General features: G+C 35.0%; 1 protein-coding gene across 9 annotated transcripts in view; it reads right to left on the bottom strand.

Annotated features, from left to right (window-relative positions):
* The window catches only part of CHD9 (chromodomain helicase DNA binding protein 9), a 240,894-nt gene that overhangs the window by 100,915 nt on the left and 119,456 nt on the right, over positions 1–20,523 (bottom strand). For 5 of the 9 annotated variants that reach the window (XM_040498014.1, XM_040498017.1, XM_040498016.1 and 2 more), the window contains exon 3: positions 9,408–9,739. In XM_040498014.1, coding sequence (XP_040353948.1) covers positions 9,408–9,739 — 332 coding nt within the window. Of the gene's footprint in view, positions 1–9,407; positions 9,740–10,524; positions 10,787–10,885; positions 11,248–20,523 lie in introns of those variants that run through there. The other 4 variants (XM_040498019.1, XM_040498020.1, XM_040498021.1 and 1 more) reach the window with 3 other exon arrangements.

The following is a 20,523-nucleotide window of genomic DNA, read 5'->3' as shown; positions in this document are numbered from 1 at the left end:
AAATGCTCCAAATGCAACCTCTTTCTCCAAACCTAATAGTCTACTAATACTAAAGGTAAGTTCAGAAAAGCGCACGCATCAAAAGAGAACAGCTTCATGAATTTTCTCAAATGAACACAAATGTGTAACCAGCTTCTAGATCAAGAAACAAGACATTATTGGGGCACCTGGGTGGCTCAGTCAGTTGTGTCCAACTTTGGCTCAGGTCATGATCTCACAGTTTGTGGATTTGAGCCCCGTGCTGGGGTCTGTGCTGACAGTGTGGAGCCTGGAGCTGGCTTCGGATTCGGTTTCTGTGTGTCCCTCTTTCTGTCCCTCCTCCACTCATTCTCATTCTCATTCTCATTCTCATTCTCATTCTCATTCTCATTCTCTCTCTCTCTCTCCCTCTCAAAAATGAATAAACATTAGGGGCGCCTGGGTGGCTCAGTCAGTTAAACATCTGACTACAGCTCAGGTCATGATCTCCTGGTTTGTGAGTTCGAGCCCCCCATCAGGCTCCAGGCCATGGAGCCTGCTTTGGATTCTGTGTCTCCCTCTCTCTATGCCCCTCCCCCGCTCACAGGCTGTCTCTCTTAAAAATAAATAAACATTAAAAAAAAAAAAAAAGAAACAAGACATCATTAGTTTCCCAGAAGTCTCCTCTAGTGCCTCCTCATCCAGTAAAAATCTCCAAAGGGTGAGCATGATGTTCTTTGTGGTTACACAATACAACCTAAGGCATTTGGGCAGCCCATCTTCAGTGGCAAGGTCAGGGATAACTCTAAGTAAAATCAGGTAGCAGAAATATATGTTTGATGCACTCCCCCATTTGCTATCCATCTCCAAACCTAAATGCATATTTCAGACTAGTTTGTAGATGAGACCAAAACTAGTAAAAAGGACACTTTAGCTACTTAAATAACAATTTCCTATGAAATGCAAACTAAGGCCTGTTAATACCCTTCAATATATTGCATAAAAAGGTATTTTCTCAATGTTGAGTAAGCTAACCAAATTATGTGAAATGCATCTTCTGATACAGGTTGCTTAAAAACTCAAATCTATAAGGTTGCTTAAAAACCCATATCCCAAAAGTAAAAAATTCAATGAAATCAAAAGCAGAGATTCTTAAATATTTCATATTTATGAATTACTATGAAGAGGTTACACTGTTCCTTTGTGGCGGTGTAACGTAATGAAATGAAATCTCTCTCAGGACAGTGTACCAGGCTGCTTAAACATTAGTTTATAGACAAGTATTGCCTAAATCTCTAGAAAAGAAATACTAATAAGTGCCACCAGATCAACTTTAGACATCCACCCTTTTTGGCTGAGAAGGGTAAGTCAGATAAAAATATTTTCCGTAATAACTTAGATAAGCCTTCATTATATTAATTATTTGAAAAATGTTCTTAAAAAAATTTTTTTTAACATCTATTCATTTTTGAGAGACAGAGAGGGACTGTGAGTGGGGGAGGGGCAGAGAGAGAGGGAGACACAGAATCCAAAGCAGGCTCCAGGCTCCGAGCTCTCAGCACAGAGCATGACATAGGGCTCGAACCCTGAACCGTGAGATCATAACCTGAGCTGAAGTTGGACACTTAACCAACTGAGCCACTCAGGTGCCCCTACTTGAAACATATTCTTCAAAACAAAACAGTGCCTTTTAAATTTTATTTTCTGTATATTCTGTATTTTCTTCCAATGTTGTTCTATAGGCCTGGTACAGGTATCTTTTTCCATGAACTCATTAACCATTCTTAATCCAGGCAAAACTCTCTTTTAAATCCTAACTTTGTAAGAGATATTTCAAATATAGTAGTTTTCCACATAAACCTTTCAAAGTTCTAAATATCTACACATGACCTTTCTGTTCAAAAACGGTACATTTCCATGGTAGGAGACAAGTTGATTCTAAAACATTAAGTCATGCTTGACGGACATATTTCTGAGTAAAATATAGATATATTTTAAGATTTAAAAACTAGGGTTACTTACACAGAACACTGATTCTTGGAAACAATGAAGACATATTGGTTTATTATAAAGTTCTAAAACAGTTATATAGGTGACACTACAAAGGGGAACAAAAATCAGGTTGGTATTGATGAGTAATTCCTAAATGTGTGAGGCAGCCTTCATTGGAAGGCTGTCTGTTAAAAACAAAGACTCCTAATCAGAAAACCTCAGACAAACCCAAACGGAGAGACATTCTACAAAATCACTGGCTAGTAAGCTTTACAACCAAAAACACCATAAAAGACAAAGGCTGAGGACTGTCCTGAATTGGAGGTGGTGTAAGGGGGGATGACAACACAGTGAAATGTAGATTCCTGGCTAAAAAAATGGAACTGACAAAATTTACATGAGATCTCTAAGTTAATAGAATCGTGTCAGTGTGTGTGTGTGTGTGTGTGTGTGTGTGTGTGTGTGTGTGTGTGTGTGTGTTTTCTTTGACAACAGTGCTTTGGTTATATAAATGTTAACCTTTGAGGAAGCTGGGTGAAGAGTCTAAAGGAACTCTGACCATTTCTGCAAGTCTGAGATTAGTTCAAAATAAAAAGTTAAAAAAAAAATGACTGATTTGTTGGTCCCAACCCTATGATTCTGATCTAGTAAAGTGGGACTCCAATCGGACTTCTAAAAAATTCCTGAAGACATTCTGATGTTCCACTAGGTTTGGGAACCACTGGTTCAGAGTTATTGTCATTGAAAACTCTATGAACAAGTATTCAGGATAATAAAACTATTTTATATTCATAGAGCACTTAAAATACCAAAGTGCTTTTGCCTACAATATCTCAGTTGATCCTGAGAAAAATTCTGACATAGATAAGGTACGGGTCTATGATACTAATAGGGAAACTTCAGCACCAGAAGGTGAAATAAACTGCCCAAGTCATAAGTTTAGTAAAAGACAATAAAGGTCCTTTATTCCTGGTCTACTTTTTAAGAACACATCTTACTGATTTTAAAATAAAATGACATTACACTTCAACCAGTCAATAGATACTTAATATCAATAAATATACATAGTTTAATGGATACAGAGAAATATGAAACTATTATTGTCATTTTGTAAATATGGTTAAAATTTATCTGATTTTCAAACAACCGGAAATCTCTACTGCATGTATAATAACAAATGATTCCCATAAATATTATGTGAGGGAAATCAGATGATCCAAAAGTAGAAAAAATAAAATCAGACAAGTAAAATACCCAATCATGGATCAGAGTCTACTGTGTGAATTCTAAAATAAGATTTCATTATAAATGAAACTAAAATTTCATTACAGACACATTCTTCAAATAAACTGACAGTTTGCTATTCTTAGAAATATCACCAAAGTAAAGTGCCAAATACAGAATATATTAATAATAAAGGCTTTTCACAAGCTTGTTTTTAAATTTTTCATTAAAGGAATCTGTTATCAATGTTAGCAAATTGCAGCAACAGATATTCAGGCAAGTGAAAGAACTAAATATCAAAACATTGCTTGTTTCAGACAGCAAAGGGCAATTTCAAACTAAGTATAAATTTGAAATGTTAATTCATTTGATAAGTATAGGCACTACAAAACCTCAGTGTTTATACTTGACATCTATATTTGATTTTCAGATGTAATTTATGCACTCATCTGAATCCTGCCCACATGTTTATTAGTAGAGGCTGGTAACAAGTTGCATTCTACACAGTGTCAATCTGTAATTGCCCCCTGCTGATTCTCTCTTTGCAATAATTGGACAAACAATGAATCTTCCCCAATTAGTCCATTTGTTGTAATTAATGCATCCAATTCATCATAAGTGAAGGAAAGAAGCAAAAATACTATTTCACATTACAATGTTGAAAGGCAGTGTGACTATTTTTAAAGTCATAAAATATAAACTTTTTTTTTAAGAAACACTTTTAATCTGGTGAAATTTCTCCAATTTAGGGTCAACACAAGACTCCAGCTTAAACTCCTTTGGGAAAAATAAGTTTTAAAAGGATTCTTTATTTTAGTTAATCCTTTAATTTGTGAAAGTAACATTGTATTGTATGCTCTTGGTAATTTGGGACTATAAAAGACTTCGTGTTTAAGGACAGAAAGGATTTTTTTTTTTAATTGAATCCACTGAATTGTTTCATATACTTAGGATATAAGTATTAGCTAAATATTAATCATAGTCCACATATGTACCAGCATAGTTTCTTATTCTTAAAAAATACTTTGCTTTTAAGAAAGAAAAGGCGGGCGCCTGGGTGGCTCAGTTGGTTCAGCATTGGACTCATGATTTTGGCTCATGTCATGAGCTCATGGTTCATGAGATGAAGCCCCCATGTCCAGCTCTGCACTGACAGCATGGAGCCTGTTTGGAATTCTCTCTCTCTCTCTCTCTCTCTCTCTCTCTCTCCCCTCCCCTCCCCCACTCACATGAACTCACTCACTCTGCCTCTCAAAATAAATAAACTTAAAAAAAAAGAAAATGGTGTTTATGCTAAAAAACATTGACAGAGTAGGAGCATTAAATCAAAAGCTTTACTTTAGTTGTTCTAAGATACATATTAACATCTATTGATTCCCACATCTAATACATTCCCACATATTAACATCTATTGAAATCGATTCATTTAATAATCAAATATATGCCATAGTTTTAACTTGCAATATTTTTTTTCTTTCTTACACATAAATTATTCGTGTCTCTTATTAATCAATGACATCTTAGATTCAATGAAATACATACAACACATTGTTTGGTAATAACAGAACTTAGTAAGGTCTTACATTTTACATAAAGGTATACTTCTTAAAAATGGAACTGTAAATCTTCATTAAATTCATGATAACAAATAATGTATACTGTATCAATTCTTTCTGCAGATGAATGTGTTTCAGATTTTCACTGAGTTTAAGTTTAGATCTAAAGAGTGAAATCAACAAAACATTTTACCTGCTTGGCGTTTAAAAACTATAGAATTTCTATAGACTACTAATGGTATATGGTTAATAATTAAAAATACATAATAAATGTACACCATACATTTTTCAAAGTTTCATGTGCCTAGAAATAATTAATACATTTATATTTTATCCAGACATATCAAATTGTTACTATTTTGAATAAATTCAATCAGGGTCTTGTCACTTTATTAATAACATGGACTGTAAAGTGATAATTCTCAATTTCTGATGATTCATTGTATTTTTCCCTCGGATTTTGTTTGTTCATTTTTTCCTCTATATATTTTGTTATTTAGATATAAATATATCTCTATAGACATGCATATGGACAAACTTACATTTAGTTTTGTTTAAAAAACACATACATACATATATGTGTATATATATGATATTAGGTAATTAATAAATGTTATTTTCCCTCTTCCTTCTTGGAATTTCAAACTATAGCAAAAAAGGGCACAATATAATTTCAAAATTTAATTATGTTCATTTTCCTTTATGACATGACATCCTTAATTTCTACTTGAATATTTAGATGTTTTCTGCTTTAACTAAAGAGAAAGGCTACTTCTAGCACCTAACATCTAGCATACAGAAAGAATAACTATGGACGGCACAAAAAAGAAGACAGGAAGTTTAATCATGAAGGACTACTACTGATTAAAATTATGGGCCACAAAACATTGTTAAGTATCAAAATCATTCTACCTATATCAGTCCAATAATCTGTAATCTGTAATATGAAGAAGTATCCTAATTGGCAACACATAAACATAATTTAAATGTCAAAACTACAAACCACAAATTTAAAAATGCTTCAATCAAATCATGTGATATTCCTTTTAAATTTTTTAAAAAGTTATTTCAGAGAGAGAGAGCGAGCAAGCACAGTAGGGGAGCAGAACGAGAGAGAGAGAGAGAGAGAGAGAGAGGGAGAGAGAGAGAGAATGAGAATATCCTAAGCAGGCTCCATGCTCAGGGCAGAGCCTGTCATGGGGCTTGATCCCATGACCCCGAGATCATGAGCGGAGCCGAAATCAAGAGTCAGATGCTCAACTGACTGAGCCACCCAGGTGCCCCAATTCATGTGATATTCTACCACACAATCTCAAATCACAAATAGAGCCGTAAGAAAATTCTACTTGAAGTCATAGAATGAATTTATTTTATAATTTAACTTTCTACTGTTACTAAGCCATTAGTTATATTCCTGTGGTTTCAGTGAAGGATTAGTTTGCCATTTCTGTTTTTGATTTAACAAATCAAATTCATCCATTTGGTGCCATTTGATACTTAACCTTTCACTCATTTATCCATTCGACAAAATTCATTCTATTCCTTTCATGAAGCATCTATTACGCACCTACTATTACTAAAAAAAATCTGATATTCTACATGAAAGGGAGCTTGTTAGAACCTGACTGCCAAGATCATGAACAACATTAAAATAGAAAAAGGTTGTTTCCTGCCCTACCTCACTCTTTATTTCACACCTGCCATTTCCATTTCAACTCACACTCTTCCACATAATAGTGTGGGCAACCCTTTCAAACTCCAGGCATATTTCAAACAAAATTTACCCCTCCTAAATGCTACTCTAACTACTTGATAAGCAGAAGAAGCATGCTCATATGAAAACAGCCATTAGTAACCTATTACCCCTCTTAAAAATTAGCAACTGCTTTTGTTTGTCCATTTGATTTTTTTTTAAGTATATGTGCTACTAAATTGAGCACTCTCTGCTCGATTTTTTAACTGGTCTCATTTAACTGGTCTCAGAGCCTTAATAGAGAATCTAGGCAGGTGAGTGAAAGTTTAGGCTTGAAAGAAGGGGCGTGGCTCATGGCCACAGCCTTCTCCCTAAATAGCTACGTGCTATTTATGCTCTCAGAAAACAATAATGGCTAACATTTATTACATTCCAGGTACTGCTCCATATGCTTTAAATGTTATTAAATTATTTCATTCTCAAAATAACACAATGAGGCAAATACTATCATTATCCCCTTTTCACACAAGAGGCAACTAAAGCTTGAGAAGTTCAGTATCTGTCCAGGGTCACACTGCTTATAGGTGACAAAACGGGAATTTGTACAAATGTTCCAGGCTCCAAAGTCAAAGAACTTAATCAAATTTGCCCACTGTGCACCAGCCTAACTCACAGAGGTGTGAAGATTAAATGAGACTCTACAAAAGTGCTCTGAAAAGGATACTTTTTTCCTTGTATTAAAAAATTCATCTACAAAAGTAGCAGAAATAATAAAAAGGTTTCAAGCACACTAGCAAGCAAGCAGAAGCAAAACAATGACACGCATGGGTTAAATAAACACCAATTCTGATTATATATCAACCATAACTTACTGTTTACAAATTTAGTTACTCTTAAAGTTTCTATTTCACACTGCTGGTGGTTAAGCTCCAGCACACATTCCCTTCAACTTCATCTGATACCTATCATTTGATATTACCAACAGCTAATTTTCTCAAACTAATAGAAAAATAAAACTTTTTCAAGCAAATGTTTAATATATCATGAAATACTGTTAATTAAAATTATGCAACTAAACTACTTAAATGATGACTCCACACAGAAATTAAAAACTTGGCAAATTCAAAATTTAAATAGCAGCTTACTGGAAAGCACAGTAGTGAAAATATTTCAGCTGACTAGAACAGGTAAGCTTCCATTTCACTTACTTGGCTGCAACTTATAAATTCCTCTATCAAAAGGATGTTCTTATATTCTCAACAAGTTTTTCTCTAGTAACTCCTCAGTGTCTTGCCACGTACTTATCTTTTCAGAACAATTCTCACCTATTTTCTCAAGAATGCTATCTCTAAAAACAATTACTAAATTGATCAATGCTGTGCAGTATTAAAATCATTTAATAATCTATTTCTAACAAAAATATAAATACCCCAGGATAAGTCAAGCATTCTACTGTGATATGTTACTACTCCCTACATTACATTTTCCAAAAATCCATGTTTCTCTATTATAATTATTTCCTAATATCCCCTTATGTACATTGCTTTTCTTGAACCAGATTTACTTCTTGTATCTTTTGCCTCTAAAAGATATTATTCCCTCCTAAATTTAAAGTTACTATAACTTTTGAAGTTTCTTTACCAGTTTCTCTTGGTTTGTGCATTATTTTTTGAATGCCCTTCCAAATAGTACCCTCTTTGCCTATGTATCTGTGTAAGTTAAAACTGAAAAACTTTAATTATACTAACTCTTAATGCATTGAACGATTAAATACAGGGTTTCCTATTTAAAACTAGAGAGAATATTGGAAAAATCAGATACTTTCATGCCCAAACCATTAAATATAAAAAGAGTAGAAATTTAACTTTCAAATTTCATTTTAGCTGTCTGCAAATAAAATGCAAAATCACAAATATTAATCACTGCTCTATTACGGCAAGAGAGCCCATGTTATTTAATGGTTGGGATGGAAAGGCATCAAGCCATAACAATATAATTCAGTTTGGTGACTGCATTTAAAATGCCGAGAATCAATGTCTTACAAATTTTTGTCAGTTCTCGGTATCTATACAGTGTATCAGTAATTTCTTACGCAAATGAAGATTTTCATAATAAACAAATTCTTTACCATGTACTCTTTTGTGTGGAAAAAAAGAAAACAGGTTGAACACCTTATCTAAAATTTCACATAAAGCCTTCAAAAATGACCAAATATTTCTGCAAAAATAACTCTAAACTGTTGGCCCTGGGTTATTCTTACCCTTGCATGCAAAAACTTGCATATAATACATATATTAACATTTATTACATTTTATTTTTGAAAATGTATTAGATAAGTCATCAGATAAAAACACTGAGCATTAATGTACCCTCCTAGAGCAATTCCTTGTCCTTATAATTCTCTTGGAGCATTAATCCTCACCTGGCCTCTTTATTACATAAAGTAAATCAGAGAGAAAGTGAGGGAGTAAACCAGGGAGAGCTGAACACTGCTCATCGTTGATTTACGTGGTCTTGGTTTTCCTGCTATTCCATTTAGTCCAAAGTTGTGGGTTTTTGAAAAAATACTGTATTTCACGTTTCCAATCTATAAGGTGCCCAATGAAGTACAACTAAGAGGTAAAGAAACCTGATAAAAATATTTCAGTGCACTTCCTACCAAGGAAGTGAATTTGGAACTGGCACAGCAATGGGTTTGGTTTTGTTTTCCTTTTTCTGTTCTATGTATGCAATGTTCTCCTATTTTAAATTTCTTTTACTAATATTAATATACAGAAAGCTATGTTCAGAGAAGATTAAAACGCAGTAAGTCTTAATTACTCAATTCATTCAAAAAGGAAGTAAGGTACACATAGTATCTAACAACTTAAAACTTCAAAGTAGGAACAAAATACATCACACGCAAATCAAAAGTAAAAGATGAGACAGACTGCACTTTGACAAAAAAATTCAAAGGAATTACATTGATTTCGAAACCAACTTACCCAATTTTTGTCTTCTCTTTCAACTTTGAACAAGTTTTTGTTTTTTTGCTCTCTTTGTCCTTTGGCTTGGATTTCATCCGTCTACCTTTCTTTTCCTCTTTTCCTTCAACTGAAGCACTAGGAAAGTTCTCAGGACTCATTACTCGTGGAATATTGCGTTCCCCACGCTCCTTTGCTTTTGCTATGGCCTCTGATATTATCCGATTAGCCTTTTCTTGCTTGCTTTCTGATTCCACCTTTTTTCTCTGTTTCTTCTCAGACATGATCCTCACCTGGGTATTCTGCAACTTAGTGTATGTCCCAGAACCGTCACTCTTCTTGGAAGATGGAGGCTAGAGAAATCAGAATACTTTTTACACAACATGCCAAAGTACAGCTAAACGATTAACATAAATATTTGAACATTTAAAGTTATGCTCAACGAAGTAAAATACGTGAGCCAACATGTGAGTGCTACAAACAAATGTAAAATTGTAACATTTTGCTGATCTAGGAATTAGTGTTGGTATATAAAAAAGCTCAACTACTGCTTTTAAAAACGGTTAAAGAAGGATAACGTAGATTCACTAATATTTTCACAGCATTCTTGATTAGTTAGCTGATTCAAATTTTGTCCTGTAAATATTCTGTACATTTGAAATAAAAGTCTTTTCTTTCCTTTTCACTCCAGAACTGTGGAATTTATTGATAAATTTAAAACAGCAATTTTGATTTAGAATACTCCTTATAGTTTATAATTATTTTTAGAAATACAAAGCTTCTCTGCTTTACAAGAAATTAGAACTAGAACCCAAAATCATTTAAATCATTTTTTAATGTGCAATCTACGCAGCAACATAGCTAGTTAGTAAACAGACATTCCCATACTTAAAATTAGAGAAAGTTTTAGTTTTTCCGTGAAAGAGTTAAATGTGGATTTTTTTTTCCTCTCTCTGTATCATAATTATTTTGCTCAAGCAATTCTGGAAAAAAAAACAAGTTTTACAGTTTTACGTTAAAATTATTAATATTTTAGCAATATCACAGGAAGCAGATCAACAGCATTTAAAAAAGAATATCCTCTTCAAACACGCATTCATCCACATATACTTAGATCACAGTTTTGTTATGTTCTTACCCGTAAACATGCCTCTGACTATAGCAAAGGAAAAAACCACCAGGAATTTCCAAACACATTTTCATGCTGATTCCAGTGTGCTTCACTGGATATCTTTTCTATACCTGCCTCATCAAAGGTTTCATAGCAGTGCTGCAGCACTGGGAAAGGAAGGAGGGTTTAGAACGCTCACTAAAATGCCACCTTAAGGCCTACAGGCTATAACAAATAACCAAGACTCGAGAAAACAGCAACAAGCTCAAGATGGCGATGCAGTACGACTCCCGCAGCAGCAGCCAGTAATAAGGAAGGTTATTCAATCCCATTAGCCTTTTAGCCCAAAGAACCCCTCCTCCTCCCACTCATTCAGGCTTTCACTTACCCTTCCTCTTGGCCTCTTCACTGAAGACATTTTTGGCGTCAGACAAAGGCTTGCCCTCTGCTTTTTCACCACCCCAGGCAGTGCTCAAGAAAAAAGCATTGAAAGAAGATTCCTAAATGGCCTATTTAGCAAGCTGCAACCAAGAGATGCACAACCCTCCACAAACACACATTGTGATTTATCAACACATTTCTGCCTTGGCAAGTTTATATCCACTGTTCATCCTATTTAGATATGAAAAAGGCTATAAACCCCTCCTAAAAAGCTGGGTTTCCTCAATAGCTGTAAGCAGATAGCCAGATTCCAACAAAGCACAGAAAGAAATGAATGCACAAAGCATCAAAATGCATCAGCATGAATATTAGAGATGTCGTTAAAAATACTGACTCCTTCTGCGGAAGTAGGCCAGCAGATGGTGCTACCAGTTATTATTCCATTAGACTCTGCAATTTAACCCCCAATGGACTGTTCTTCCCTCCATGTAACACATTAACTCTCACTCTGCCATTTCCTGCAGTAAAGTTTTAGAAAATATACGTAAAAGCTGATTTTAGAAGAACATCTGAAAACTCAAACTGTGGTGAAATGGCTTTATGCAGCTATCAATATTAAAAAAAAAAGAATCCAATGCAATTTTTACTGGAGAAAAATACTTTTCTCCAGGACACCATAAAATACTGGAACTAGGAGAAGAGCTAAAGACCAGCAAGGGTTAAAGAGCAGGTCACACATAACAAGTGACTTCTCCTTAAGAAATTAGGTGAGTTCTCTTCGGATTCTTCTAACAAAAGCTAACACTGTGATTTTTAAAACAGACAAATGAGGCTATTTTCATTTAAATTCTAAAGAGAAGTTTAAGATTTTGAAAAGAACACACGGAGAGCTGCCTATATGCCCACAGAGAGCAAATAACAACACTTACATTTTTTCCGTATTTAAACCTGGAAAAATATACTAATGAATATTTCTAACATCAAAAACACATGAAATTCCTGACCTTGACTCCTCATGTTCTATTTTAAATGAACTGCTGAGTTTTTCGGATTAAATTTTGGTTTTAGTCCCTTGCTAAAAATAAATAACAAGTCTTCCTGAATTTCAGCAATACAGCTTCTCTTTCTATAAAAAACTGAGGCTGAAATAATAAGAAATGCCCTTAAGTACCTAAAACAAAATTTTCACTGCTTTAAAATTCAAGTTTACTTCTTTCATTAATACCATTTTTTTTTCAGTCGGTCTTGGCAAGTTATCTGATATTTCTATCAAAGAACAATTTTTGTTTTTTTCCCTTTTAAACCAAAGGTCTCAACACAGAGTAATATTATGTGACTGATCACGAATTAAGACCAACTGGAAGGCAGGGGAGGAAATTAAGGTTTACAGAACCAGGAAAGGCAAGGAGAGGATCTGACTGCCCTGAGGGGTCATCTACACAAAAATCACAATAACCAACAGTAAGGGCTTATTACTTACTGAGTGCTTACTAAGTTCAAGGCACTACTCTAAGCATCTTTCACCTAACAACTAACTTAATCCTAAACAATAGTAGGATAATAGTGATAATGGAAAGGAAAGGAGTAGCAAATGATAGATACATTCTTAGAGCAGTATTGCAAAAAGTAAGAACGACCTGAGAGCAAGAAAGAAAAATCATAATGGTAACAGTAATGGTAAGAGCTAACATTTATTTAATCCTTACTGTGTTCCAGGCACTACTCTTCATATTACACATATAGCAACTCCATTAATCTTCAAAACAACCCTGTGAGCCATGCACTTACAGCTGAGGATACTGAGGCATGAAGAAATAATTCCCTCCAGATCACACGGCTGCTGACTGATAAAGCAGGGATCAAAAGGCAAAGAACTCACTAGGAGAACCATACTCCTAACCACTATATGGTATCATATGTGGTTCAAATATCATAGTTTACACAGATTAATCTGAATACAAAGAAACTAAGTGACTTTCTCAAAATTGCAGAGACACTAGTAATAAAGCTAGAATGAAATTAATTTTTCCCAGTGCCCTTTCCAAGATGTAGAGATCAACCAGATATGGGTGGGTGAAGAGCAGGAAGGATCAATGCTTGGCTTCTAGACCAAGGCTAGGTATGAGAAGGTAAAAGAAATAGGAAGTCTAGGCAAGAAAGGATGTGTAGATGTGTGTGGTTAAGTTTAAAAGCTCTAGTAACTGAAAATTTGAGACTGGATCCTCAGAGAGGGTAGGGTTGGAAAAGATGATGTCAATTCTCTCGCTGTTTTCTTTCAATATCCTTAACTTGCTGACACTATCCTCAGAACCTAAGATGATTTCCAAAATATATCACTTCTCCCATTAAAGTTTTTCAACAGATTCTATTCCTTGACTCAAAATCCCAATTGTTTAACAATAAATCTTAACAGTGGACAGTAATAGAGAAGTCCATGGTCATATATTTCTTCTGTATTAGCATGCAATATTTTAAAATGATATTCCCACAGAACATCAATTACTGAGGTGTTAAGTAACTGAACATTTTTAATGTAGGTCATTTCTCAATTCACACATATACACAAACATACAAAAGGATAGCTGATGTGCTTTTTTTAATGCCATACAGTCTTTCTCTTTTCCCTTATATAGGCACTCATCAAATTCTGTCAAGTCCACTTAATTATATTTTGTTCTATTTTCCTCCTCATCCCAACAGCTTTGCTGTATCAATTTCCCACTTGTTATGGTTACACTGTAGTTATACAGAAAAATATCTTCCTTATCTTTGGTGATGATGAAACATTAGGTCTGCAATCTACTCTCCAATTCTTTACAAAGTCAAAGAATTTCTTTGTATTTCACTTGTGATTCTTCTGTAAGTTTGTCATAGTTTCAAAATATTTTTTTAACACAAGTTGTTTAAAAATCAAAAATAAAGGCAAAGATCTTGCTCTCACAAAATCCATATGGTAAAGGACAAAAAAACATACAAAAAGAAGGCACATATACTAATATCATATCTAAATGTTTATAAGACAAAGAAGTCATAGCAAAACATAAAGATGATCTCATATGTGATATATTATGCTGATAGCAACTGAAAGGAATATATGGAGCATCCTGTATATCATATTTCATACTGGGGAAACTCAAGGATTTACGGTATGAGTGTTTTTCAAACCACAGGTCATTACCTAGTATCAACTCATGATATAAACTTAGTGGGTCCAGATGAAATAGAACAGAATGAAAAAGTATGGCATATAGCCTTTATGAATGCTACATGCTACAAAATTTAAAAGTTTTCAGGGGCGTCTGGGTGGCGCAGTCGGTTGAGCGTCCGACTTCAGCCAGGTCACGATCTCGCAGTCCGTGAGTTCGAGCCCCGCGTCAGGCTCTGGGCTGATGGCTCGGAGCCTGGAGCCTGTTTCCGATTCTGTGTCTCCCTCTCTCTCTGCCCCTCCCCCGTTCATGCTCTGTCTCTCTCTGTCCCAAAAATAAATAAACGTTGAAAAAAAAAATTAAAAAAAAAAAAAGTTTTCATACCACCTATTACATCTTTTTCCTTCCTGAGAGAAAGAAGCAAAAGAATTTGTTCAGAAATTAGAGGCATTAAAATCTGAGGGGTGGGGGAGTCAGATCTTTCCTCTCTTGATGGAATGATTTTCCCAAACACTCACCCAACCCACATTCCAATGGGAATTTGTCCATTTCAAATATTTTAGTTGTATATAAATAATTTAGATTATTGAATTACCAGTGTATAGACGCGAGTGGAAATTATAAATTTCCAAAAAAGAAGGGGAGAATGGTCACATGGCTACTATGCATGTACTATAGAACACAGGCTCCTTTATTGGAGGAAATACATATATTTCTATTTCATATATTTTTAAAACAGTATGAAGGAATAAAAGGTCTCAAATAATAAAACAGATACAATTCCTTACCAAGAATAAAACACAGAACAAGGAATTTTTCAACAACACAGGCAAAACTGCATTATAGCTAAAAATCTTCCAACCTTTCTCAGAAGAGAGGATTGTTAGGCTTCAGAACTGGGGTCAGGGTGGATGGAGGTTCCAATGGAAGACTATATAAAATAGAATAGAGATAGCAAGTATTGAGCAAAAATGAATGTTATTGCCTAGAAACACAATGTAGAAATAACAGAAGAGAGCCAGTTAGGGAAACCCCAAAACACCAAGTTCAAGGGGTTGGTGGATGAAGAGGAGCTAATGAAGGAAAACAAAAAGAAACTACAAGAATGGAAAGTATTAGCAGAAGAGTGGTGTCCTGGAAGCCAAGAGATCTCGAGTTAAAAATTTTGCAGTCAAGGGGCACTTGGGTTAAGTATACCACTCTTTTTTTTTTTTTTTTTAATGTTTTATTTTTGAGAGAGAGAGAGAGAGAGAGAGAGAACGAGCACGGGAGGGGCAGAGAAAGAGGGAGACCCAGAATGCGAAGCAGGGCCCAGGCTCTGAGCTGTCAGCAGAGTCCAATGCAGGGCTCAAACCCACAAACTGCAAGATCATGACCTGAGCCGAGTCTGGATGCCTAACCAACTGAGCCACCCAGGTGCCCCAAGCATCCAACTCTTGATTTCAGCCCAGGTCATGATCTCATGGTTTGTGAGTTCAAGCCTCATGTCAGGATATGTGCTGACAGCACGGAGCCTGCTTGGGATTCTCTCTCTCCTCCTCTCTCTTTGCCCCTCTCCCCTCTCTTTGTCTCTCTCAAAATAAATAAACATTAAAAAAATTCTGCTGTCAAAGGGAAAGTATAATACAGTAATTTGATATTATAAAGAATTTATAAGGCATCTTAGTTCTCTTAACTTGTTTATAAGCCAGTTTGCTAGTTATAATAATTATTTAAATATTCATATAAAACCAACATTCTAAAAATAAGTTTAAAGTTAATTTTAGTATAATATGTGTCAAACATTAATGTGATGACTACTTTTGGTCTTTTTATTTATTATACACAACATTTTTTCTGCAAGCTACCGATAAAGAGTTGCTTTTAAAGAGAAATGGGGAAAAACTGACATAAAAGCAAATTATAATCTGTTAAAGTCTTTTTCTGAGTTTTACCTTTAAATCTGTTTTCAGAGTTTTTGATAGAAGTGAAGCAATTATTTTACTTTGCTTTTCCTCACATCTGTGAAGTGCCATGTTCACAAACTAAAAAAGGCCTACTCTTATCTTATGACTTGTGTTAGTACCTACGTCTCCACTTTTAGCTAACCACAACATTCTTTTTTTAGTGTCATAAATATTGCATTTTACATTGAAAAGGTTATACTATTAAAAGTATTGCCTTTATTTTAATCATCCACATAGCAATTCAGGCAAATAGTACATATTCATAAAAGTTTTTTTTTTTCTAAATAAAAATTTGTTTTGTGACTTACAGGAAACACAGAGAGAGAGGAACATGTTACAGGCTATCACGGGGGTGCATTCAGCAAAATCCAGAATGTGGGAAACTATAGACAAATGACTCCATCTCTTCCACAAAGGAACAAAATGAAGGGGAACCACAAATTTAAAAGAGATTTAAGGGGGCGCCTGGGTGGGCTGAGTCAGTTAAGCATCCAACTTCGGCTCAGGTCATGATCTTGTGGTTCATGAGTGGCTCTGTGCTGACAGCTGGGAGCCTGGAGCCTGTTTCAGCTTCTGTGTCTCCCTCACTCTCTGTCCCTCCCCCACTCACACTCTGTCTCTGCTCTCTCTCTCTCTCTCAAAAATAAATAAATTAAAAAATATTTAAAATAAATAAAAGAGATTCAGGCTAAATGATAAAAGAGAGAAAAAGAGACACTTAAAATACTTATTAGCCAAATGTAATGAGTAGCCCTTGTTTTGATAGTGACCTATAAAAAAAAATTATAAAAATAAATTTATTATAGTACGGAATTTTAACTTTGACCAGACATTTGATTACAGTTATTTATTAGGTGTTAAACTGATTTTGCAATGGTGTTTTATTTTTGTTTTTTAAAATGTTTATCTATTATTTACTTTGAGAGAGTGAGTGAGCAGGAGAGGGGCAGAGACAGAGAGGGAGACAGAGAATCCAAAGCAGGCTCCACACTGTCAGCACAGGGCCTGATGCGGGGCTTGAACCCATGTAACAGTGATATCATGACCTGAGCTGAAAGCAAGAGTCAGACACTTACCCAACTGAGCCACTCAGGTGCCCTTGCAGTGGTGTTTTAAAGACAAAAAAATTCTGCCTTTTAGATAATAATTTGAAATATTTATAGATGAAGTGATATGATTGAGATATGCTTCAAAATAATCCATGCAGGAGGTGGGAATGATAATTAGAGGATCGTACAGATAAAACAGTGTCCTATAAATTGATGGCTATTGTAGCTGGGTGATGCATAGTCTACTTTGGTGCACACTTGAAATGTTATATAATAAAGAAATTTAAAAAGTTATATTCAGGGAATAACAAGTAGTGTGGCATAACAAGAAAAGGAGGTGCGTGTAGAAGAATCATAAGCAACAAGGGCTGAAAGGTAATGGGTTAGATCATCAAAGGTGTTACAAGTTAATGCTAAAATATCTGGACTTTGTCTTTATGCTGAAGGAATGAGGTAATCAATAAATGATTACATACAGAGAAGTAAGGGGATCCAAGTTTTAGATTTAGGGTTGCTAAGTGGTTTCAATAAAAATACCTGAATACTTGATGAAAAAGTCTATTTATTTATGAAAAATTTATTTATAAAAAGGCCATTCATGATATGAAAACAAGTAATATTTAACTTTTATTTTATATTAGTGTGTACTCCTTTTTCAATGCTGTATTGTTTAAAAGTTCATCTTTTGTGGGGCACCTGGGCAGCTCCGTCAATGAGGCCTCTGACTCTTGATTTTGGCTCAGGTCATGATTTCATGGTTCACGAGACTGAATCCCCCGTTGTGCTCTGAGCTAACAGCATGGAGCCTGCTTGGGATTCTCCTTTTCCCTCTCTCTCTCTCTGCCCTCCCCTGCTCGTGCTTTCTCTTTCTCAAAATATATAAATAAACTCAAAAAAAAAAAAGGTTCATTTTCTTCCAGATAAATCAAAAAGTATATTTTAAAAACCTCACAGGGCGCCTGGGTGGCGCAGTCGGTTAAGCGTCCGACTTCAGCCAGGTCATGATCTCGCGGTCCGTGAGTTCGAGCCCCGTGTCAGGCTCTGGGCTGATGGCTCGGAGCCTGGAGCCTGTTTCCGATTCTGTGTCTCCCTCTCTCTCTGCCCCTCCCCCATTCATGCTCTGTCTCTCTCTGTCCCAAAAATAAATAAACGTTGAAAAAAATAAAATAAAATAAAATAAAAACCTCACCAAGTTTACTACTTCCTTAACATTAAATATACTAAATTCATCAGTCTATAAATTAGCCATGACACTACAAGCTATTCTCAACATAATGTTGTGATTAAGGCATTGGCTCTGAAGTCAGCCAGACCTGGGTTTTAGTCCCAGTTTCATCATTTACTTGGGCCTCTGCTTCCTCATCTGTAAAAGAGAAATATTATCAGTATCTGCCTTGTGATACCAGGACTGTAGTGAGACCTAACAGATAATGTGCTTACTATGGTGCCTGGCAAACAAATACTCAGAGACTTCCGACATTACCATCATTACTACTGTAATGTGACACTCTGCCCACCTCAGCGTATCAATCATATCGGATATGTGATGTCAGTGTATCTTATCACTTACTAGGGATGTTGCTTCGATTCCTTGGTTAAAGTGGTACCTATACCATGATTCTCTACTATAAACCTGTCCTTTTAGAATTAATATGTATCTTATTACTATACAAGACTATACAAATACCTTATTTCTCATATACATTTGCCTAGTAATTATAACATGCATTGATGGTTCCTGCCTGTAACAATTATTATGGTATTTGCCTAATGCAAATTTTCTATTGTTATCATTCTTCCCACATTTTCAATTGGAATTCTACTGTAAATAAAAGCTGTCTCTTCTATTTACTCATTCTATTATTTATATATAGTATACACTATATATTGTATAAACTCATGGGTATTTATTTTATTCTATGGATTATAATCTGGTACTATGATTATTTATTTGTTGTTTAAATTGTCCCAGCTTTGGCCATTTAGGGGACGTTTGGCCATTTCCAGACAACAATTCAAAACATCACATCAATAAAAAAAATTAAAATATTATATGTAAATATCACTTTGGTAAATAATATTAACTTCCCATAGCACCTTTTCTAAAATGCTTCTTGGGGAGTATTTTTTCTTTTTAATGTTTATTTATTTTTGAGAGAGAGAGAGAGAGAGAGAGAGAGAGAGAAAGAGAGAGAAAGTGAGGGAAGGGCAGACAGAGAGGGAGACGCAGAATCTGAAGCAGGCTCTGAGCTGTCAGCACAGAGCCTGACAAGGGGCTCGAATCCAGCAACTATGAGATCATGACCTGAGCTGAAGTCAGATGCTTAAATGACTGAGTCACCCAGGCACCACAGGAAAAAAATTTTTGAAGATGTTTAAATGTGTTAATTCACAAACCAATTTCCAGCCCAAAAGTTTCCATAATTTCTGGTGTATTTTCTTATTTCATTTCACAATATTCCTATGTGGTTAAAAATAAAATCAAATATTATTTCTAACTTTGCAGATGAAAGAGGTCAGGCACAGATGAGACAAGTACCTAACACAATGACACAACAGCAGAGTTCAACTCTTAAAAAACAAAATCATTTTCCTAAGTATTGCCATTGCCTACCATTCCCATACAGGTGACTATTGATCCAAAGTTCATAGAGCATTAAATTTATGATACTCTATTAGGAATCAGTAACCTCTCCAAAACAGTTTATCAAGTTGCCATCATTGGGTTTTCTTTCCCCCCAGACTAAGAGAGAAACTGGAGTGTGGCAATGGCACTCTGACAGAACCCAAAGGTGAAGTGCACTCTTACAGCCTCGACAGACAGGTCCTGATAGAGTGGGAGGGCAATAGTGTAAGCAAATTAACCAAGCAGTTGCATAATTGGCTTGATATCACTAACATCACACTCGCAATTCTCTTGGCAGTGTTTCCAAACGAACTGATAAAATAAATACCAAGGAAAAAACCTCTTTCAAGTCTTTTAAAGGAGGCATTGAGAATCAGTTATGTTGAAAGACAACTTATTTTTTCCATACAATGCATTATGAAAAACCAATTTTGATTTTCAGAATTCTGAGATAATTTCTAAAAACCTCTTAGAATACTCAAGTGATTATTAACACACATAAATGACATTAAGAGGAGGGGAAAATAAATACATTTGCAAGGAGACAAAATAAGGCATGTAAACTTGATATGCAGTTGTAGGCAAAAGAAATATAATTTTACTAGATAATGAAGAGTAGCCATAAAAAGTCAAAAGCATTTCAAAAATCACAAAATATAATGTAATTGTCCCATATTAGAATTTCATCTTGCATAATGCAAAGACAGTAATGAAAGAAACCGCATCTCTGGATATACTTCTAACCACAAGAAAAAAATTATTTGTGGAAACAGAAGTGATGAGAACCATATACGGATGTTAAATATGCCCTTTTGGTGTTTATGACAGTCTAGGCATGGCAGTTGTGTGTCATTGACTTTATAAAGATAGAACTTTTA

The sequence above is a fragment of the Herpailurus yagouaroundi genome, unplaced genomic scaffold, assembly GCF_014898765.1.
Source record: "Herpailurus yagouaroundi ecotype Mexico unplaced genomic scaffold, PumYag 190, whole genome shotgun sequence".
Lineage (NCBI taxonomy): Eukaryota > Metazoa > Chordata > Mammalia > Carnivora > Felidae > Herpailurus > Herpailurus yagouaroundi.
This window is presented reverse-complemented; position numbering and strand designations above follow the sequence as displayed.